Source organism: Neovison vison, chromosome X (assembly GCF_020171115.1).
Source record: "Neovison vison isolate M4711 chromosome X, ASM_NN_V1, whole genome shotgun sequence".
Taxonomy (NCBI): domain Eukaryota; kingdom Metazoa; phylum Chordata; class Mammalia; order Carnivora; family Mustelidae; genus Neogale; species Neogale vison.
This window is the reverse complement of record NC_058105.1, coordinates 65,788,265-65,813,080: the sequence shown is the minus strand read 5'-3', so window position 1 is coordinate 65,813,080 and position 24,816 is coordinate 65,788,265. Positions and strand designations below refer to the sequence as shown.

General features: G+C 36.4%; 1 protein-coding gene across 6 annotated transcripts in view; it reads right to left on the bottom strand.

Annotated features, from left to right (window-relative positions):
- The window catches only part of ATRX (ATRX chromatin remodeler), a 300,930-nt gene that overhangs the window by 78,204 nt on the left and 197,910 nt on the right, over positions 1-24,816 (bottom strand). For all 6 annotated transcript variants that reach the window (XM_044234659.1, XM_044234661.1, XM_044234660.1 and 3 more), the window contains 4 exons: positions 23,714-23,831; positions 4,888-5,018; positions 4,280-4,368; positions 3,981-4,153 (listed from right to left, as the gene is read on the bottom strand). In XM_044234659.1, the coding sequence (XP_044090594.1) occupies positions 3,981-4,153; positions 4,280-4,368; positions 4,888-5,018; positions 23,714-23,831 (511 nt within the window). The remainder of the gene's footprint in view (positions 1-3,980; positions 4,154-4,279; positions 4,369-4,887; positions 5,019-23,713; positions 23,832-24,816) is intronic.

Sequence of the window (24,816 nt, the reverse complement as noted above, 5' to 3'; positions counted from 1 at the left end):
CACCAGTTTGCATTTCCACCAGCACTGCAAAAGTGTTCCTTTTCTTCCATATCCTCACCAGCATCTGTTGTTTCTACTACTGATCATTTTAACTATTCTGACAGGTGTGAGGTGATAGCTCACTGTAGTTTTGATTTGCATTTCCCTGATGGTAAGCAGCCTCTGTTGGCCATCTATATGTTTTGGGAAAATGTTTATTCATGTCAGCTGCGCATTTTTACTTCAATTGTTCATTTTTGGGGTGTTGAGGTTTAGAGGTTCTTTATATATTCCAGATACCAACTCTTTATCAGATATGTAATTTGCAAATATTGTTTCCCATTCCAAAGGTTGCCTTTTAGTTTTGTTGCTTGTTTCCTTCACTGTGCAGAAGCTGTTTATTTTGATCAAGTCCCAATAATTTATTTTTGCTTTTTTGCTTTTACTTCCCTTGCCTCAGGAGACCTATCTAGAAATATATCTAGAAACAACTTGCTACAGCCAATGTCAAAGTTATTACTGCCTGTGTTCTCTTCTAAGATTTAATCCATTCTGAATTTCTATTTGTGTATGGTGTAACACAGTGGTCCCATTTCACTCTTTTGCATGTTGCTGTCCAGTTTTCCCAACAACATTTGTGAGAAAACATTGTTTCTCCCATTAGATATTCTTTCCTACTTTGTCAAAGACTAACTGTCCATAGAATTGTAGCTTCATTTTTTGGTGTTCAATTCTGTTCCATTAATTTATGTGAGTATTTTTGTACCACACCACACTATTTTATAGTATACATACTATACTATACTATACATACACCATACTATACCAGTATAACTTGAAGACAGAAATTGTGATGCCTCCAGTATTTGTTTCTTTTTCAAGGTTGCTTTGGGCACTTGAGACATTGGTGGTTCCATACAAATTTTAGGACTGTTTGTTCTAGCTCTGTGAAAAATGCTCTTGGCATTTTGATAGGAAGAGCATTGAATATGTAGATTGCTTTAGGTAGCATAGACATTTTGACAATGTTTGTTCCTCCAATCCATGAGCACGGAATGTCATTCTGATTCTTTGTGTCCTCTTCAATTTCTTTCATCAATGTTTTATACTTTTCAGAGTACAGATCTTTCACCTTCTTGGTTGAGTTTATTCCTACCTATCTTGTTACTTTTGGAAAAACAGTAAATGAGACTGATTGCTTAATTTTTGTTTATGCTGTTTCATTATTGGTGTACAGAAATCCAAAAGATTTCTCTACATTCATTTTGCATCCTGTCACTTGACTGGATTCATTTATCAGTTCTAGCAGCTTTTTGGTGAGTCTTTTGAGTTTTCTATAGAGTATCTTGTTATCTGCAAATAGTGAAAGTTTTACTTCTCCTTGATAATTTGGACATCTTTCTTTTTGTTGTCTAATGGCTATGAGTACAACTTCTGGTACTTTGTTAAATACCAGTGATGAGAATGGACATCCCCATCTTGCTCCTGACCAGAGAGGGAAAACTCTCCATTTCCCCCCACAGGGAATGATATTAGCTGTGGGTTTTTCATAAATGGTCTTTATGATGATGAGGTATGCTCCCTCTAAACCAACATTGTTAAGGGTTTTTATCATGAATGGATGCTGTACTATGTCAAAGCTTTTTCTCCATCTACTGAAATGACTGTATGGTTCTTACCCTTTCTTTTATTAATGTAGTATATCACACTAATTGATCTGTGAGCAACCCAGCAATGCATCCCACATGATCACTGTGAATGACTTTTTTAAAACTATATTGTTGAACTTGGTTTGCTAGAATTTATTGAGAATTTTGGATCTAAGTGCATCTATAATATTAGCCTATAGCTCTCATTTTTAGGGTACTCTTTTTTTTTAGGGTAGTCTTCTGTAAATGTTAGGTAGAATTACCTTCAGAAGCCATCTGTCCCTGGACTTCTGTTTGTTGGGTGTTTTTTGATTACTGGTTCAACTCCATTATAAGTTATCAATCTGTTCAAATTTTCTATTTGCTCCTATTTCCGTTTTGGTAGCTTACATGTTTCTAAGAAACAGTTGTCCAATTTGTTGGCATATAGTTAGTCATAATACTCTCTTATAATTGTATTTCTGTGGTCTTTATTTTGATCTCTCCTCTCTTATTTGTGATTTTTGTTTATTTGGATCCTTTCTCTTTTCTTTTTGATAAGCCTGGCTAGGGGGTTATCAATTTTACTAATTCTTTCAAAGAACCAGCCTCTGGTTTCATTGATCTGTTCTACCGTTCTTTAGGTTTTTCTTTCATTTGTTTGCATTAATCTTTATTATTTCCCTTCTTCTCTTGGCTTTAGGCTTCCTTTGTTGTTCTTTTTCTAGCTCCTTTAGGTGTATGGTTAGGTTGCGTTTTTGAGATTTTTTTTTTGCTACTTGAGGTGGGCCGTATTGCTATATACTTACATCTTATGACTGCTTTTGCTGCATCCCAAAGGTTTTGGTCTTTGAAGGGATACATACTCCCTGATGCTTAAAGTATCACTATCAACAATAGCCAAACTATGGGGATAGCCCAGAATCCATCAACATAAGAATGGATAAAGAAAATGTGGTATCACCTCTTATACAATGGAATATTACTCAGCCATAAAACAGAGTAAAATTTTGACATTTGCAAGAACATGGATGGAGCTAGAATATACTATGCAAAGTTAAATAAGCTATTCAAAAGAAAAATACCATATGATCTCACTCCTATGTGGAGTTTAAGGAAGAAACCATGAGCATATGGGAAGGCAGAAAAGAAAGGAGAGGGGGAAACAAGCCATAAGAGACTCTTTTTAAAAATGTTTTAATTTAAATTCAATTTAGGGGGCACCTGGGTGGCTCAGTGGGTTAAAGCCTCTGCCTTCAGCTCAGGTCATGATCTCAGGGTCCTGGGATCAAGCCCCGCATTGGGCTGTCTGCTCAGCAGGGAGCCTGCTCCCCCACCCTGCCCTGCCTGCCTCTCTGCCTACTTGTGATCTCTCTGTCTGTGTGAAATAGATTTTAAAAAAATCTTTAAAAAAATTAATTTCAATTTAGCTAGCATATAGTTATTATTAGTTTCAGGGGTAGAATTTAGTGATTCATCAGTTGCATGTAATACCAAGTATTCATTACATCAAGTGCCCTCCTCTTTAATGCCTATCCCCCAGTTACCCCACCCCATCCAACAACCCTCTAACCATAAGAGACTCTTAAGGATAGAGAACAAACTGAGGGTTGATGAAAGGAGATGGGTGGGGGTGGGCTAGATGGGTGATGGGTATTGAGGAGAGCACGTATTCTGATGAGCACTGGGTATTGTATGCAAGTGATGAATCATTAAATTCTACTCGAGAAACTATGACTGCACTGTATGTCAACCACCTAAAATTTAAATTAAAAAATAAAAATTTAAAAAGAGGTGATAAACTTTATGAAAAAGGGAAAGCTTAGAAGTATTCAACAATTGTAGATTATGAAGAATTACAAAGGAAAAAGGCTAAAACATTAATTTCATTGTGTAAAGTTAATTACAATGATGCTCTATTACATGAAATTTTTCCATTTATTTATATGTAGTTAATTGAAAATACCACTGTGGCTCTGAAATTGGGTGTATCTAGGTCTAAATCCCACTTCTACCAATCATTTATAAACAATAAAGATACCAACAGTATTGTAAGTCTGCTCAAGAATTAAGTCAGCTAACACATGGAATGAAAATACAGCATTTAGTTTATATACATGTAAATAAACATTTGATTTTCTTTCTTCTCTTTCTGTTAAATATCAGAGAGAGCACAATGGCGTGCTTGTAATTAAACATTCACTAGATATTTGTTATTATGTGACCTGATTATCCTAGATGCTTACTGAAAGCATCTAGGAAAGATATTCCTTTGAGTAAAATAGTAAGGATAAATTAGTAACTGAAAAAAGCATGGACACGGTAATTTCTAAATCAATGTCCAATAATAAAGGCAACATTAATTAGACTCACTTTCTTCCAGCTTTAATGAAACTGAGGGATTGCTTCCTGTTTCATCCACAATTCCTTCACCACCTCCTCGAGATCTTGAATTCCAGACTTTAATCACTTCAACATCATTGTCACTGCCACTGCCGCTTGAGCTACTATCTTTCTTCCCTTTTTTCCCCTTTGTTTTTTTCTTTCTATAAAAGAAACAAATTCAAACTCTTACGGAAGCACAGAAAAGATACAAATGCCAATTATGAGAACAATCAGCAATTTGGGACTTTAAATGTGTCAACACAGGACACAAAAATTATTCAATTTACTTTGTATAATCATCGGAGCTTAAACTCATGGAGGTTTCGTCGGAATCTGAAGCTATAAATTCATCCATACTGTCTTCATCAAAGTATCCCTAGAAGAAAAAAATGATGAATGTTTTAATAGTTTATTTCAACTTATATTGAAAATTATAATGATGTTTACTTTACCTGAGGGTAAGTTAATTGTCATGGGATAAGAAAGAACTGAAAGAACTACCATAGATTAGAAAAAAGAAAGGAGACATCACAAATAGGATTACTAAATGCAATGTGAAATCTTGGACTGAATCATGGAAAAGAAAAGGACATAAGTAACAAAAACTGATGAAGTCTACTGTTTATTAGTTAATACTATTGATTCAATGTTACTTTTTACATTTTTATCATTTTATCATGTTTATACAGATGTTAAGAATAACGTTTAGTATTCCTTCCATAATCATAATGTATTCTAACACACAGAAATTAACTAGAAATAAAATAGGTTGAATTATGGTACTACAAAGCAAAGGAAAATTCCAATATATAGACCTATACAGATCAACTTTATTCCTAAAATTATTCTGCTTCCAACAGATACGTCTTAATCAATTTTAGGTTACCTGATTTACCTTATTTTCTTTGCTAATGTAATCCAGCTGCAAACACCATGGATGAGTCCAAATTCTACTTAACATCTGAAAATCTTGGAAAAGTTTTGCACCTGCCTTTCCTCTTCCACCTTCACTGCTATTACCTACACCTGATCCAAAAAAAAAGCAGTTAATGTTAAAACAAAAGAATTCGCTATGTCAGGAGAGGTGGGTGGAGGGATGGGTTAAAAAAGTGATGGGAATTAAGGAGTACACTTGTGAATGAGTGCCTGATGTTGTAAGAAGTACTGAATCACCAAACTGTACATCTAAAACTAATTACAAAGTATGTTAACTAACTGGAAATTAAATAAAAACTTGGGAAAAAAAGAATTCTCTATGTCAACCAACATGCTTCTAAATTAGGGATTTTAACTTTATCTGCCCCATGGACTCTTGGCAGTATAGAAAAGTTTATAGACATCTTTCTTTGATTAATGTTTTGAAACATATAAAGTAGGAAAACAAAAGAAACCCATTATATATAAATGATCAAAATAGTAAACATATTTGTGATACAGTAATATGTGTACTTTGTTAATGCATTAAATAACAAAATATAACAGCAAGTCTAAGAATTATCTGAAATTCTGAAGTCCTGATAAAGGTAAATAATTTTGAGATATCAGTAATAATAGAAATATTTGGTTTCTATTGGTAACAAAGTGACAGTTACCACTAACAGTACTATGGCTTATTGCCCAGAATATAATTGGAAAAAATGCTAATTTTCATCAGAGGTTAATAGAAATTAATGTGACTTTTTCTTATTCCAGTTCACATACCCCCCAATAATTCCATCTGTGGACCCTGGATTACAAACTCCTATCTTAAAACTGGTGGTTAACAGAGGGGAGACAAGTAGGGAGATGTGTTAAAGAGGTGATGAGAATTAAGGAGTGCACTTGTCATGATGAGCACAGGGTGATGTGTGGAAGTGTTGTATGGAAGTGTTGTATGGAAGGGTGATGTATCGAAGTGTTGAATTATTATATTGTACACCTGAAACTAAATTTACACTGTATGTTAACTCATTCGAATTTTAAAATTTATTTTATTGGGGGAGGCAGACAGAGAGACTGCTAAGCAGCTCTTGGCCGAAACCAAGACTAAGACACTTACCCGAGGCACCTTGGGCACCTAGGCACCCCCAACAAACTGGAATTTAAATGAAAATTTAAAAGCTCTTGTTTTAGAAAAAGCCTCTCTGTATCCAATCTTTTAGAAACTCTTTTCCAACTATTCTTAACAAAAAATGTACTCCTAAAAATGATTTTTCATGTTGAAAACATTATTCTTCTGCTCAGAACAATTTCAACAAAATCGTATTTTTTCTATGAAAGCAAAATGAAAATGAAATGAATGCGCATTTCATTTATGACACTTATCAAGGAGAGAAGATGCAAAACAAAGCTGATTAAATTTTAAAAAGCAGCTTTTAAGCAATAACATTTTTCTGCCCACAGTTTTAAAGACGTAAATTCACAATTAATAAGTCTTGCCTCCACTCATGGCAAGAGAAAATTTAATGATATGAAACACTAATAAAAATGCATGAAAATCTGGTAGTGATTATTTTGCCCTGTAAGTGGTATTTCCACTGTGTATGATAGAAATCACTACTGTGAAAATGAGAAATCTAATTTATTGATATACAATTGCTCATAGCATTTCTTTAGAATTTTTTTTGCTTCTGCCATATCAGTAGATATGTTCTTTTATACTCCTGATTTTAGTTGTGGCTCCTCTATTACTTTGCAATTACAGCTAAAATGTTATCAATTATGTTGATCTTTTCAAAGAAGCCAATGTTGGTTTCAATGGTTTTTCTGTGTTTTTTTCCTCCTTTATATTTATTTCTGCGCTAGTCTTTATTCTTTCTTTCTACTTGCTTTGGGTTTAGTTTGCTCTTACTTTACTTCCTTAAGGTGAAAGTTTAGATTATAAACTTGAGATAATCCTTCTTTTTAAATTAGAGGCATTTACAGTTAAAATTTTCCCTCTTTAAGCATGCTTCACCTGCATCCCGTATTTTAGTACCTTGTGTTTTTGTTTCCATCCATGTCTAAATATTTTTTAATTTTCCCTGTGATATTTTTTTATCTACTAGCTATTTGGGAGTCTGTTATTTACATACATTCGTGAATGTTCTAACTTTCCTTCTGTTACTAGCTTGTAATTTCATTCCCATGTGGTTAAAAAACATTTTGTCTGATGTCCTTTTATGTTAATTGAAACTGGTTTTACAATCCAAATTGTGGTCTATCTTGGAGAATATTCCACCTGTACTTGAGAGGAATACGTATTCTGCCGCAGCTCAATGGAGTGTTCTTTCAGAGGTCTGTTAAGTCTGGTTGGTTTATAGTGTTTTCTAAGTCTATTTCCTTGTTGATCTTCTACCCAGCTCTATCCAGTTCTACCCAGTTCTATCACTGAACACCTTATGAGTTAAAATTAATGTAAAGGAGGGGCACCTGGATGGTTCAGTCAGTTAAGTGTCTGACTCTTGATTTCAGCTCAGGTCATGATCTCAAGGTCATTAGATCAAGCCCTGTATCAGGCTCCATGCTGGGGATGGAATCTGCTTCAGATTCTCTCTCCCTCTCCCTTGGCAATCCCCCACCCTACCACTCAAGTTCTCTCTCTCAAAAAAATTAATTAATGTAGGGATGCATGGGTGGCTCAGTGGGTTAAAGCCTCTGCCTTCGGCTCCAGTCATCATCCCAGGGTCCTGGGTTGAGCTCCACATTGGGCTCTCTGCTCAGCAGGGGGCCTGATTCACACCCCCCTGCCTGCCTCTCTGTCTACTTGTGATTTTTGTCAAATAAATAAATAAAATCTTTAAAAAAATTAATGTAGAGATTTTTTTTTAAAAAGAAGGCAATCTAAACTTTATCATTTTATACTCTAAGAAAGACTTAAAAGCCAATTCTTGTTTTGTGGGGGCAAAAACTACTCTTGCACATATCATAAATACCTTCTGTCATAGAAAAACTTCATAAAATTTTCAGGCCAAAATAGCTAAGACAGTAAAAGGGAGGACATTTTTAAAGGGAAAGAAGTTCTACCTAAAAGGGGAAAAAACAGTTTTTTCTACCTTCACCACTGATTTATATTAGAGTTGATGTTCTCTGTGGGAAATGGGAACCACATAAAAAGGATATGTTAATAACCTAGCCAAATAAATATCCACAGAAAAATGTTCTCTACTCAAAAGACCATTGAGAATTATTATTTTTTTAAAGATTTTATTTATTTATTTGACAGAGAGAGATCACAAGTAGGCAGAGAGGCAGGCAGAGAGAGGAAGGAAAGCAGGCTCCCTGCTGAGGAGAGAGCCTGATGCGGGGCTCGATCCCAGGACCCTGGGAACACGACCTGAGCAGAAGGCAGAGGCTTTAACCCACTGAGCTACCCAGGTGCCCCGACCATTGAGAATTATTACTGAATTATTCTATCTTTTTTAAAAAATGATTTTGACTCCAAATCACTTAATTTAGAAAATATACCAAAAAAGGTTAAATGAATAAATGATTATTTATCATGACAATCTGGTTATTTAACCTCATTTACACCTACAGTTTTTACATGAGATGTTATTATGGGGTCTTTGGTAAACTGAATAATGGTCTCTCAAATCTATTTACATTCTGATCCACCCATGAGTTATTCTACATGGAAAAAGAAAATGTGCAGATGCAATAAAAGGTAAGGACCTGAAATTGAAGAAGACCATCCTAGTTTATCCCAGAGGATCCAATGCAACCACAAAAGTCCCTATAAGAGGAATCCAGAAGTAAGAGTTGGAGAAGGTGAATATGGAGAATACAGACAGCCCCTAAAAGCTGAAAGAGACAAGGAAATATTTTCCCTCCCTAGAGAGGCCAGAAGGAACCAGCCCTGCTGACTTTAGCCTAGTAACACTAACCCTGGACCTTCAATGCCCCAAAACCGTGAAAGAATAAACTTGGGTTGTTCTAAGCCATTACATCTGTGGCCATTTTCTTCTACAGCAGCCATGAGGAAATCAATACAGCATCCTAGTGAAATATTTATCAAACTAAAACTTGGCACACATCAGAATCACCTGGGCAATGTGTTATACACATCCTTGGATTCCATTCCTATAAATTCTGATTTCCTAGATTTGTGATGAGGCACAGAAACCTAAAACTTTCTAGGAAGGTTCTCAGATGCTTGTTGTGCTACAAACTAGGGTACAAGTCATAAATAAGAATGGCTGGGAAAACTCACTGCTCCAATTAGTTTGCTAGGGCTGCCACAGCAAATCACCACAAACCCCAAATCTTAAGAACACAGAAATATACTCCTTTATAGCTTGGGAGAGCAGAAGTCCAAAATCTGTCCTACTGAGCCAAAATCGAAGTGTCCACAGGGCCACCTACATTCCCCCTGGAAGCTCCAGTAGAGAATTTATTCCTTGCCTCCTCAGGCACAATGCTGCTGGCATTCCCTGACTTGCGGCCACATCAGTCTTTGCCTCTGTGGTCATAATTCTTCTTCTTCTGTGTATATCAAATCTCCTTCAGCCTCTCCTGCAAAGATACCTGCAATGGGAATTAGGAGCCATCTGGGACAATCCAGGACAACCATCTCATCTCAAGATCCTTAGTTTAATTACCTCTAAAAAAATCCCCTTTTCTTATAAGGTAACACAGGTTACAGGACCTAGGTAAGATCTGACATCTCCAGGTGGTCATCGTTTCAACCTACCACACTGCCTTAAGTGCCCTTCAAGGTTATTCAAGGATGAAAACAGTAGATGTAAAGCAAACATTCCAAAAATACAATACTTAAAGCTTTTTATATTCAATTTCCCTTTTGACCCCTTATAAATCACAATTATACTATTAAACCAGTCTCACTGGCATAGTCTGATGATCAATACAGCTATAATAAACAGGGAATTGGAGATGATCATAATAAAATACCATGGGCTAGATCCATAAATTTTATAAAGTTTCCCTAAGTCCTGAAAATTATTTCAAAAAATTTTCTACCTAAATGATTAAAAAGGGTTGATATAAGAACCTTGAAAGTGGTTTGGCCACTAAGAATTTGGAAAGGCCTTTTAGGATTTCCATACTGTTTTATCACAAAATCCTTACCAATCAAATATTTCCTTTGTACTATTTCAGAAATCTGATTTCGTTTACTCCAATGCTCCTTCAGTTAACCTATAAGACTGAAGGCCACTTTTAAACATAACAAAGGCTTAGGAAAGCCTAAAACCCAAGCAATAACTCAACTACCAAGAGGTACCCAAAAGAATTCTTCGTATAATGAACAATAAGTGAAAAAGAGTATTTCACTGATATTAGTTATTTCACTGCTTCAATACACCAATGCAGGTTCTATAAAGCTGACTTTAAGCAGATGGCTTTGTTTTGATAATCTAAATATATGCTGTTATATCTGTTCAAGTCTAAATCTAAATCTTCTGGTCATACCACTTTCTGATTAGTCATATAGTGTAGGAATCTCACATAAAAATTACCAATCTTGAACTATCACGCAAAGACCACTAAACTTAGCTAACATTCTTTGGAGTATGCTTATTTATGCAGAAAGTAGAAGAAACAAAGGGATAATATTTTAAGTACCAGACAGCCCCCAGTTCATATCATCAAATAGCCCATCATTTTCCCAAATTCCCACTAACTTAAAAAAGTTAGGAGTGCTTCAAGCACAAATCGTACTATCAAGGAATCTGAGACTAATATCTCCAGAGCCCTAGCAGAAACAACAGCAAATCCTTTCTGGAGTAATCAAACGTTATCATGGGCCTCAAAGAATTACCACATATTAATATTCCAAGGGATATTAGGAACCTGTGATCAAAAGTACTTAAATATACATAGCAACAGGCAGCATGCCTGAAAAACTGACAGAAGTTAGAGAGATAAAAGAAATCTATAAGGATTTCAGAAACTGGAATAATCAGACATAGATTGTTAACTGTTTACTACTGTTTAAAGAAATGTTAAAGATAATCCTGAAAGTGCATAGAAGACACAGGAAATCATACAGAATGAAGAATTAGATGGAAGATAACTAAATAAAACTTCTGTAGGTAAAGTAAGCCCTCTGAAGTTTTTTTTTAAGTTTTATTCAGATATAGTTCACAATTTACCATCCACAATTCACTAGTGTATTCACAGAGCTGAGCAGCCATCACCAAAATCTAGTTTTTAAAACATTTTCATCACCCTCCAAAGAAACCCTATATCCCCAAACCATCATCCACCAATTTCTTTATTTCTCCTACACCCCCAGGAAACCACTAATCTACTTTGTCTCTACAGATCTGCCTACTCTGTACATTTCATCATACAACATCTGGTCACTTGTGACTGGCTTCTTTCACTTAGCATATGTTTTCAAGGTTGATATGTGTTGTAGCATGTATCAGCATTTTCTTCCTTTTTGCTGCTGAATAATGTTCTATGATATGCATATATCAGATCTGTTTAACCCTTCACTACCTGATGGGCATATAGGTTGTTTCTAGATTTTAACTATAATGAACAATGATAGTATGAACATCCATGTACAAATCTTTGTGTATACAAGTGTTTTCCTTTCTATTGAGTATATACCCAGAAGTTTAATTGCTATGTTATATGGTAACTCTATATTGAAAATTTTATTGCCAAATTGTGTTCCTCATAAGTTACATCATTTGACATTCAAAACCCACAAAACACAGGGTTCCAATTCCTCCACGTCCTCACCACTTGCTATTTTTCTATTTCTTGGATTACAGCTATCCTAGTGAGCTATAAAAGGTATCCCACTGTGGTTTTGATTCACATTTCCAATTATGTTGAGCATCATTTATAGCAGTGGTTCTCAGGCTGCAGGTACATCAAAATAACCTGTAGGGATTATAAAAATGCAGGTTGCTGAGCCCTACTTCAGATCCACTTAATCTCTAAAGGGTGGCACTGGGGTGCATGCATATGAATGTTCTCAAATTATGAGTACAATTCAGTGGCAGTGAGTATAATCACAATGTTGTGCAAGGAAACGTCTTCAAGAGCCTAGAAACTCTACACATATTAAAAATAACTGTATTTTTCTCTCCCTCAAACCTTGGTAACTACTACTTTCTGCCTCTATGAATCTGACTAATTTAGGTACTTCTAAGTGAAATGAAACAGTATTCACCATTTTGTGTCTGGCTTATTTCATTTATCACGATAGCTTTGGGATTCATTGATATCGTAAAGCATCAGCATTTCTTCTCTTTTTAAGAGCAAATAATATCCCATGGTATGTATGTATGTATGTATATGTATGTACGTATGTGTGCGTGTTTGTGTGTATCACATTGCCTTCGTCTATTCATCAGTTAGTGGACACCGGGAATCCTTCCACCTTTCTGACTATCATGAATGCAGCTGGTGTGTAAACATGAGTGTGCAAGTATCTGTTTAAGTTTCTGCTTTCAATTATCTGGGTTATATACCTAGAAGTGGAGTTGCTGGATCACATACTGAATCACTGTGGAAATAATTCTACATTTAACTCTTTGAGGAATGGCCACACTGCATTTCTGATAGCAGCTGCACCATTTTACACTGCCACCAGCAATGTACCAGGGCCATTTCTCCACTTCCTTGACAATATTCTTTCTCACTCTCTTTATTTGAAGATTTTATTTATTTATTTGACAGAGAGATAAAGAGTACAAGTAGGAAGAACGGCAGGCAGAGGGAGAGGACGTAGCAGGCTCCCCACCGAGCAGGGAGCCCAATGCAGGGCTTGATCCCAGGCCCCTGAGATCATGACCTGAGCCAAAGGCAGCTGCTCAACCGACTGAGCCACCCAGGTGCTCCATTCTCTATCTCTTTTCTTTTCTTTCTTTCTTTCTTTTTTTTAATAATACACACCCTATCAGGTATGAAGTGGTATTTTGTGTTGGCATTCTATAATAACTAGTGACAATGTAGAGCATCTTTTCATGTGCTTACTGGCCATTCTTTGGAGAAATGTCTACTGAAGTCCTTCACTCATATCCCAATTGTGTTGAGTTTTATTGTCACTGAGTTATAAGAGTTCCTTATATATTTTGGTTATTAATCCCTTCTCAGATAATGGATTTCAAAATATTTTCTCCCATTCTATGGACTGTTTTTATGTACTCCATTTTTGCATGCCTTAAAACACTTCATGGATTTTAAAACTGACTTATGCTTAAAATCAGGCAAATGTGGGGTGCCTGGGCGGCTCAGTCATTAAGCGTCTGCTTTTGGCTCAGGTCGTGATCCCAAGGTCCTGGGATCGAGCCCCTCACTGGGCTCCCTGCTCAGCTGGAAGCCTGCTTCTCCCTCTCTCACTCCCCCTTCTTGTGTTCCCTCTCTCACTGTGTCTCTCTCTGTCAAATAAAAAAAATCTTTTTAAAAAATCATGCTAAAGATTACTGATTAAAAAATTAAGTAAAAACTGATGATTACCAGGAGGGAGGTATATGGGGGGATGGGTTAAATGGCTTATGGAGCTTAAGAAGTGCACTTGTGATGAGCTCCGGGTGTTGTACAGAAATGCTGAATCATTGTGCTGTACACTATAGTGTACTGAAAATAATATTACCCTATTTGGAAATTTAAATAAAAACTTTAAAAAATTAAGTATCCACATTTTAAATCATTAAGTGTTTACTGAAGGCAGAGGCTTACATGTAAAAATAAACTTCTGATAACTAATGATAAAAGGAATAGTGCAAGATTATACTGAAAAGGGGGAACAAAGGAAAATTAAGAGGACTTTAATTTCTTTAAATTTGTGAAAACTCAGTTCTTGATGACTTTATTTCCAAAAATATTAAGTATATTACAAATTATTACTATTAGCATTAACACAAAACTGTTCCTAATACAAAAAGCAAAATTTAAGTGAACTTCTTAAAACCAAACAGAATTTAGAAAAAGGCAAATATAAAAACAAAAGAAATTTTGGAATGCGTGACAGAAAAACACCAAACATTTTAAATTCAAGTGAAATACATGGGTGAAATTTGAAAAGAAACACTGTGATGGTTGGTAGTGAGAATCAAGATAGAGTAGTCTTTAATATAACCCATTTGGCCTTTCATGTGTTTTTTCCAAAGGGAATATTATCTCAGGTTATGCTACTTTTTAAAAAATTTTATTTAGTTATTTGATAGAGAGAGCACAAGCAGGCGGAGTAGCAGGCAGAGTGAGATGGAGAAGCAGGCTTCCCACTGAGTAAGGAGCCCGACATGGGGCTCAATTCCAGGACCCTGGGATCATGACCAGAGCCAAAGGCAGTTGCTTAACCAACTGAGCCACCCAGGCGTCCCCATGCTACTTTAAGGGAAAAAAGCATCACATATAGTTGGGTGGAACACCAAACATTTTCACAACTGTAAGATTCATGATATCAGATGATAATTTGACAAACATAAATTTTCAGAAAAATTTAAGAGGCAGAGTAATAGGGGGAACCTATGCTTGCCTCCTCCAATGAACACAGCTAGATAAATATCAAATCATTCTGAGCACCCAAGAAATCAATCTGAGGACAGAAAGAACAAACTGCATGACTAGAGGTAGGAAAGAGGCCAGCCACATCATGGAAGTTAGGAGGTGAGGAGATGTGATTTGGAGAAGAAAAGAATTGCTGGTGATGATGCAGAGGAGAGGAAGCCCAGATCAGGGCAAGAGAGACAAAGACAGAGACAGAGAGACAAGAAAAACGCTTCCCCTACATCACTAATGAGGAAAATGAGAGGGGCTAATTATCACAAGTATCTACAAGCAGCGGAGCACAAAGTCTGCTTTTAGAAGTCCATGCCATGGTCAGGGTGGAACCTGGCTGGCAAAGAGGTGCTCCTGTAAAGAAGAAAGGCAGAGGCCAGGGAGCATGACCCCCTGGGTTACACAATTCCTTTTCATGAACAGCATTTGGGAGAAGGGCACTGCCTTTATGGGAACAAAAGAGCAGGCAGGTGCCATTGAGCTGTCCCATTCTTTAGCACAGGAGACACCTGCTGGGAGCAGCTAACCTGCATCCCAGCTTCTTGTGCTTTATGGTAAATTCCAAGCCCCTGTGCATTCCTGCAACTACCCTTCTGGGACAAACCAGCACTAGCGCAGTATGACGAGACCCTCCTCCAGAGGATCAGTCCATGTCCATGCGTTGTAGGGTACCTAAAATGTAGAGTTCTGAAACCCAGTCTGTGTGCCTGCGATAAAACACAGGAGCACAGTGCCAGGGTGCTCAGAGACAGGGTGAAGGAATATATGTGAGGAATGCATGAGATAAGCAAGGGGAGACTGTTTACTCTTCTATGAGGGCTTTTTTGAACATTGGCAGGTGCAAACTTCCCTCTCTGGGGATGAGAGAGATGGCTGACAACATTTTTAGCCCTGCCCATCAGAACAGACAGATTGCATTGAGAAACATAGTGCTCACAGTGGAAGCTTGAGCTGCTTACACCAAACCCCAGCCCCCTGAACTCTGCAGGTGGTTTTTGTTGTTGTTGTTGGGTTTGTTTTTGTTTTTGCTTTTGCTTTTGCTAGGACAAGTATGCCTAAGACCCAGAGCAGGAGTACCACACCTCTCCCACCAGAAGACCAGCACAAACCCTCCACATGTACCAAGTCTACTCACAGAAAGCTGAAAAGCTTCAGCTCTAGGGGAAATAGAATCTAGCCTGTTTTAACAAGTGGACCAAAAAACACATAGTTAAAACTCACCACACACTGGAGAAAAGGAGTAAACACTCCCTGCTGCAGACAAGAAGAAACTATGCAGAGGACTGACCCAAAGGAAACAGCAGTAAAAACACAACCGCAGAGTGTACCAGAAACACTTTCTGAAGCACCAGGCCCTGGACAGTATACGACCTCTTCTTAATACAACCATTACTCTCAGGAGCAGAAACTGTAACAGGTTTTCATAGGACACAGGAGAAGACAGAGACCTAGACAAAATAAGATGGAGGAATTCACCCCAAAACAAAGAACAAGAAGAGGTCACAGGCAGGGATCTAATCAAACCAGATATAAGTAATATGTCTGACCCAGAATTTTAAACAACAATTATGAGGATACTAGCTGGGCTTGAGAAAAGCAAAGAAGACACCAAGGAGTCCCGAAACGCAGAGATAAAAGACCTAAAAACTAGTCAGGCCAAAATAAAAATACTATAACCAAGACACAAAACCAACCAGATGTAATGACCACAAGGAGAGAAGAAGAAGAACTAATAAATTATATTGAAGATAAAATTATGAAAATAATGAAGCTGAAAAGAAGAGGGAAATAAAAATGTTAGATCACAAATGTATGCATAGGGAAATGAACGACTCCATAAAGCGTAATATCCACATCATAAGCATCCTGTAAGTAGAGAAGGAAAAGGGAGCAGAAGGTTTCCTTGGGAAAACTATAGCTGAAAACTTCCCTAATCTGGGGAAGAAAACAGACATACAAATCCAGGAGGCAGAGAAAGCGCCCATCAAAAAAAAAAACTAAACAAAACAAAACAAAAACAAAAAAAAAAAAAACCAGGCCAACTCCAAGACATATCATAGTAAAATTTGCAAAATAAAATACAGATGTAAGGACAGAATCCTAAAAACAGCATTGGAAAAGAAATCCCTGGGACATCTGGGTGGCTATTCTTAATTTCGGTTCAGTTCATGATCTCAATAGGGATTGAGCCCCACGTATGACTCCAAACTTCAGTGGAGAGTCTGCTTGAGATTCTCTCTTCCCCTCTCCCTCTGCCCCTTCTACCCCTGCTCTTTCTCTCATATAAATAAATAAATCTTTAAAAAAAAAAAGAAAAGGAAATCCCTAATGTACAAGGGAATACAAATAAGGTTATCAGCACATCTAACCACAGAAACTTCTCAGGCCAGAAGGCACTGGCATGATATATTCAACATGCTGAATAGGAAATACATGCAAACAAGAATAACTGATCCAGCAAGGCTGTTATTCAGAATAGAAGGAGACAAAGAGCTTCCCAGACAAAAACTAAAGGACTTTGTGACCACCAAGCCAGCCCTTCAAGAAATATTAAAGAGGACACTGTGAGTGGGAAAGAAATACCAAAAGCAACAAAGACTACAAAGGAACAGAGAAAATCTCCAGAAACACCAATGTTACATTTAATACAATGGCACTAAATTCATATATATCAATAATCACTGTTAATGTAAATGGACTAAATGCTCCAATCAAAAGACATAGGATGTCAAAATGGATTTTTTAAAGAAAGACCCATCTGTATGCTGCCTATAGGAGACTCATTTTAGACCTAAAGATACGTGCAAACTGAAAGTGAGGGGACAGAAAAATATTTTCCATGAAAATGTATCCAAAAAAAGCCGGAGTAGCAATACTTATACAAGACAAACTAGATTTTACACTGAAGACTGCAAGAAGAGATAAAGAAGGGCACTATATCAAGATAAAGGGGTCTACCAAACAAGGAGATGTAACAATTATAAATATTTATGCCCCCAACTTGGGAGCACCCAAAATCAGTAACAAACATAAAGAAATTCACTGATAACAACAGAATAATAGTAGAGGAGTTTAAAATCCCACTAACAGCAATGGATAGATCATCTAAGCAGAAAATCAACAAGGAAACAATGACTTTGAATGGCACACTAGATTAAATGGACTTAACAGATATATTCAGAACATTTCATCCTAACACAGCAGAACACACATTTTTTCCGAGGGCACATGGAACATTCTCCAGAGGAGATCACATACTAGGTCACAAATCATGTCTCCACAAGTACAAAAAGACTGAGATCATACCATACATGTTTTCTGACCACAATACTATGAAACTTGAAGTCAACCACAAGAAAAAATTTGGAAAGAACACAGATATATGGAGGTTAAAGAACATGCTACTAAAGAAAGAATAAGTTAACCAGGAAATTAAAGGAGAAATAAATACATGGAAGCAAATGAAAATGAAAACATGACCATCCAAAACCTTTGGGAGGCAGCAAAAGCAGTCATAAAAGGGAAGTATATAGCAATACAGGTTTACCTCAAGAAGCAAGGAAGTCTCAAACATAAAAACCTAACCTTAAACCTAAAAGAGCTAGAAAAGAAATAGCAAATAAAGCCTAAAGCCAAAAGAAGAAGGGAAATGGCAAATACTAGAACAGAAATAAATGATATAGAAACAAAAAAAAACAGCAGAACAGATGAATGAAACCAGGAGCTCTTTGAAATTTTAATAAAATTGATAAGCCCCTAGCCAGACTTATCAAGAAGAAAGCAGAAAGGACCCAAATAAATAAAAACACAAATCAGAGAAGAGAAATCACAACCATCACTATAAAATTACAATTTTAAGAGAATATTGTGGAAAAGTAGATGCCAGAAGACTGGGCAGTCTGACGGATGAATTCCTAGGGGCATATAAACTACCAAAACCAAAACAGGAAGAAAAAGAAAATTTGAACAGACCAACAGACAGCAAAGAAATTCAATTACTAATCAAAAAAAAACTCCCAAAAAGGGGAAGTCCAGGATCAGATGGCTTCCCAAGGGAATTCTACCAAACATTTAAAAAAGAGTTAACACCAGGCGCCTGGGTGGCTCAGTGGCTTAAAGCCTCTGCCTTCAGCTCAGGTCATGATCCCAGGGTCCTGGAATCGAGCCCCGCATCAGGCTCTCTGCTCAGCAGGGAGCCTGCTTCCCTTCCTCTCTCTCTGCCTGTCTCTGCCTACTTGTGATCTCTGTCTGTCGAATAAAACCTTAAAAAAAATTTTAAAAAAGAGTTAATACCTATTTTTCTCCAGCTAATTCAAAAAAATGGAATGGAAGGAAAACTTCCAAAATCATTCTGGGAGGCCAGCATTACCCTGCTTTCAAAACCAGAAAGAGACACCACTAAAACAAAACAAAACAAAAAACAGGGCGCCTGGGTGGTTCTGTGGGTTAAGCCTCTGCTCAGGTCATGATCCCAGGGTCCTGGGATCGAGCCCCACATCGGGTTCTCTGCTCCACGGGGAGTCTGCTTCCTCCTTTCTCTCTCTGCCTGCCTCTTTGCCTACTTGTGATCTCTGTCAAATAAATAAATAAATAAAATCTTAAAAACAAACAAACAAAAAATAAACAAGTATAAGCCAATATCCCTGATGAACATGGATGCAAAAATTCTGAAAAAAAATACTAGCAAATGGAATCTAACACATACACTGAAAGAATCATTCACCATGATCAAGTGGGATTTATTCCTGGGCTACAAGGGTAGCTCAATATGCACAAACCAATCAACGTGATACACCATATTAATAAAAGAAAGGATAGGAACCATAAAATACTCTCAATAGATGCACAAAAAGCATTTGACAAAACAGAGCATCCATTCTCAATAAAAAACCCTCAACAGGGGGCGCCTGGGTGGCTCAGTGGGTTAAGCCGCTGCCTTGGGCTCAGGTCATGATCTCAGGGTCCTGGGATCGAGTCCCACATCGGGGGTCTCTGCTCAGCAGGGGGCCTGCTTCCCTTCCTCTCTCTCTGCCTGCCTCTCTGCCTACTTGTGATCTCTCTCTGTCAAATAAATAAATAAAATCTTAAAAAAAAAAAAACCCTCAACAAAGCAGGGATAGAGGGAATATATCCCCACATCATAAAGGCCATACAGGAAAGACCCAGAACTCACATCATCCTCAGCTGAGAAATACTGAGAATTTTTCCTTCAAGGTCAGGAACAAAAGAGGGATGTGCACTCTCACTGTTATTAACAGTGAGAGTTAATAACATGTTATTAACATGTCACTGGAAGTTCTATTCTCCCAAAGAGACAACAAAAAGAAATAAAAGGCATCCAAAGGGGCAAAAAGTGCAAAATTTCACCATTCACAAGATGGCATGATATTCTATATAGAAAACCCCAAAGACCACACTACAAGTAATACATGAATTCAGCAAAGTCAGAGGATAAAAAAATCAACATACAGATACCTGTTGCATTTCTATATACCAATAATGAAGCAGCAGAAAGAGAAATCAAGGAATCAATCCCAGTTACAACTGCAGCAAAAACTGTAAGATACCTAGGAATAACCTAAGCAAAGAGGTAAAAGATTTGTACTCTGAAAACTGTAGAATACTTATGAAAAAAAAATTGAAAAAGACACAAAGAAATGGAAAAACATTCCATTCTCCTGGATTAGAACAAACATTGTTAAAACATCTATACTATCTAAAGCAATCTACACATTCAGTGCAATCCCTATAATACCACTAGCATTTTTCATAGAGCTGGAACAGACAATCTAAAATTTGTATGGAACCACAAAAGACCTTAAATAGCCAAAGCAACCCTGAAAAAGAAAAGCAAAACTGGAGGCATCACAATTCTGGACTTCAGGCTATAGGATAAAGCTGTAGTCCATCAAGACAGTATAGTACTGGCATAAAAAAAAAGATACAAAGATCAACTGAACAGAACAGAAAAACCTACAAATGGACCCACAACTATATTAGTTGTTCAAGTAATCTTAGACAAAGCAGAAAAGAATATCGAATGGAAAAAAAAGACAGTCTCTTCAACAAATGGTGCTGGGAAAAGTAGACAGCTATATACATAAGAATGAAAATGGACCACTTTTTTGAACCATAAACAAAAATGAACTCAAAATGGATAAAGAACTAAATACAAGACAGGAAACTATCACAATCCTAGAGAAGAACACAGACAGCAACGTTTTTGACTCTGGCTGTAGCAACTTCTTTATACCGGTCTCTGGAGACATGGGAAAGAAAAACAAAAATGAACTATTGGGACTTCATCAAGATAAAAAGCTTCTCAGGGCATGTGGGTGGTAAGATGGTTAAGCATCCAACTCTTCGGTTTTCGCTCAGGTCACGATCTCAGGGTCATGAGATCAAGCCCCATGTTGGGCTCCATGTTCAGCACGGCGTCTGCTTGGGATTCTCTCTTTTCCTCTCCCCCAGCCATTCCCCCTGCTACTGTTCTCTAAAATAAATAAATAAATCTTCTTAGAAAAAAAGATAAAAAGCTTCTGTACAGCAAAGGAAACAACTGACAAACCTAAAAGGCAGCCTATGGTATGGGAGAAAACATTTGCATATGACATATCTGATAAAGGGTAGTATCCAAAACCTATAAAGAACTTAACAAACTCAACACCCTCCAAAAACAAGAAATGGGCAGAAGACATTAATAGACATTTTTCCAAGAAAGATAAATAGATGGCTAACAGACACATTAACAGATGCTCAACATCACTCATCACCAGGGAAATACAATCAAAACCACGATGAGATTCCATGTCACACCTCTCAGAATGGCTAAAATTAACAACACAGGAAACAAAAGGTGTTGGCGAGGATGCAGAGAAAGGGAACCCTCTTAAACTGTTGGTGGAATGTAAACTGGTGCAGCCACTCTGGAAAAGAATATGGAGGTTCTTTAAAATGTTAAAGGTAGACATACCTTATAACGCAGCAATTAAACTATTATATATTTACCCAAAGGATACAGAAATACTGACTTGAACGGGTACATGCTCCCTGATCTTTATCACAGCATTATCAACAGAAGTCAAATTTTGGAAAGAGTCCAAACATCCATCAACTGACGAATGGATAAAGAAGATGTAGTGTGCATATACAATAGATATTACTCAGCCATAACAAAGAATGAAATCTTACCATCTGCAAGGATGTGGAGAGAGGTAGAGTGTGTTTTGCTAAGTGAAATAAGCTAGTCAGAGAAAGACAAATACTATGATTTCACTCATATGTGCAGCTTAAGAAACAAAATAAATGAACACAGGGGAAGGGAAAGAAAAAAATACAGAGAGGCAAACCATAAGAGACTCTTAACTACAGAGAAGAAACTGAGGGCTGCTAGAGGGAGGTGGGCAGGGAATGAGCTAAACGCGTGATGGGTATTAAGGAGAACACTTGCAATGAGCACTGGGTGTTATATGTATGTGATGAATCACTAAATTCTACTCCTCAAAACAATATTCCACTATATGTTAACCAACTAGAATTTAAATAAGAACTTTAAAAACAATTATACTTTACAGAGTTTGGAAGCTTTTATTAGTTAGTACTTTAGATATTTGCTATCAATTAAAATCACAACGAATGAGGCCCCCTTAGTTCTTTTTTTTTTAAGATTTTATTTATTTATTTGACAGAGAGAGATCACAAGCAGGCAGAGAGGCAGCAGAGAGAGAGGAGGAAGCAGGCTCCCTGCCGAGCAGAGAGCCCCATGCGGAGGCCCCCTTAGTTCTTAAATATTGCACTGCCCTCAACAGTATACACTTTAAAAATCTATATATAAGCTATTAACATCTTACTGTTGGTTATTAAAGACAAGTGATTGTCTAATATTTGAAAACACTGTGGCTGGCATTTTCTCTAAGATAAAACAAAGCTTTAAATAAAAAAAAATTATTAAATTAAATGACCAAATTTAGTACCCTTCGTTACTCATACATTAATGAAAGATAGCTCTGGACATCCCTTTTTTTTCTTTAACTACACAGTAGCTCTCTCACTGGGATGAGTACACTTGGTTTCTTAATCACTGTCTCTAATTTCTGTCATCCAAAACATGAAGGTACATTAAATGTAACAGTTTCTGATATACAAATAAAAAAATGTGTGCCTTATTACAAGTGACTTTCTTCTAAAAGTCACTAAAAATGTGTTTATAATATAGCAAAAGAGCAGCTCTGTAAAATACTAACATTCAAATTGTTTTCCGCAAAGCAAAATTATTCTTGAGAACCATCATCATTATCCTATTCTCTAAAATGCACTGCTATTAAAAAAAAATAAAACAAAACAAAATGCACTGCTCTTCTAAGATGTATCACTGTAACTAGTGATATGAAATGAGGTATCATTTTAAGATTCATGTACACACTTCTACTCCCTATTATTTTTTATAATTTGTTTTATCCACAACAGCCAATGGGTAATTTCTAACCTGTATCCCCTAAATAAACCTGACATTTCACTTGGGGAAAGTACCAGAATAAGGTGACTAACAAGAAAGAAATCTCACTCCAGACCAAAAAGAGACTAGGTTTAACAGTGACAACCTTGAGCGTACAGTAACAGACACACACAAATACATGAATTTATTGACATGAATTTATGACAAAACAACAAATATTCATTATATTTTTAAAAAACCCATAGAAAAGAATAAGACAAAGATATCTGTTGCTTAATCCTCATAATGAATCCATCCTCATAATGAATCCATCCAGAAAAAAAAAATTCCTGTTAGCATTTTGGTGTTTTTTGGCATTTGTGTATGTTTTTACTATAATGTTGGGAGCATAATGTATGTCCTGCCTTGCATTTTGCATCTTTTCCTTCAACCTTTGTCAATTTGATAAATGAGAAATGATTTCATGGATTTTATTTATATGCCTTTTATTATGGTGATTCAATTTTTTAAATAATATACTGGAATTTTATATATTTTCTTTTATGGAATTATTTACACAAATAATTTTCCTGAAATAACAGCTCTTTACAAATTAAGGGCATTACTCCAATACACTGTATATGATTTTTCACCAGTTTGTTTCTCAGTTTAGTTTGACAATTTAGAATTTTTTAAATTAGAAATATTTTGTGCCTTTACAAAATGAACATATCCATTTTGTTCAAACGCACAACTGAAAAAGAACTTACATGGTAAAATTACTAAAACAACACTCACCAGAAAAAGAATGTCTTTTGAAGATAAAAACAGTAAGTGCATTTGTTACCTGTTAAGTGATCTAAGTAGTACTGATAGAGCTTGCACTGAATAGGAGTCATTCTCACAGCTAATACATATTCATGTTTTGGAGGCAAGAACTTTGTTAATGCTGTATAATCTTTCCTCTGTAATTAACAAGAAAGAGAATGAAATTAGTTAACCTAAATATATGATAGGAATCGACTGCTCTAAGAATCATCATTGCTTGCAACTAAAAGATACACATAAAGAAATAGGTACTAAACATAAAAGAAAACATTTTCTTAAACATACTTAGCCTCTTCAATCATGTAATCATCATTATATGATTATAGCTAATATAGTTCATATGACTACACAATATGATGCACTGGTAAAAGAACACTGCAATATACCAAGCAGGTTTTAAATTGAAGTGGTCATATTACCAAGTGGGTAATTTATTTTTTCAAATGGTTTTTTCTATATAGAAAAACAAGAAAGAAAAAAGGCGTATAGGGGATACAATAAACAGTATGGGGAAAAAAAACTTGCTTTAATCATACACTAAAATCAATGAATCAACCTCTGATGCAGTCTGGTTTGTCCTTTGGGTAAGATGTGCCATTATGCCAGAGAATAACACATAACTTTAGGGAAACTGTTTACCTAGTTGAGAAAGCAAGCCATGTATACATACTCTAGATACCATTTAATTATATGAACAAGAAAGAAAGAACACTAATGTTTTAGGTACAAATGACCATTAAACCAGGAAAATACTGTCTAGGTAGTGGCATCAATACAGAAACAGAGAACCTGCTGGTACCTGTGGCTAACCTGAACAAAAAGGATGACTGCTTTATGTGAGGGTAGAATATCCAGCCAGAAGAAGAGCCCAGGTTTGTTACATCTTTGTGGCTACAATTAGTATCAAGTGTCTAAAGAAAAAGTGCAGATTCTGAGATCTGCTAACTGCTGGCTCAATCTCAACTCTATTAATATAGATTCACTAAATATCTGTATGTAAACACTATTAACCCACTCAGGTTAGTGTATGATGTCATAATAATAAAACTGTTTCTTCAGGATCACATTAAAAACAGCTCCTCCACAATTCATAAATGCCTTCCTACAACTATTTCAAATAAG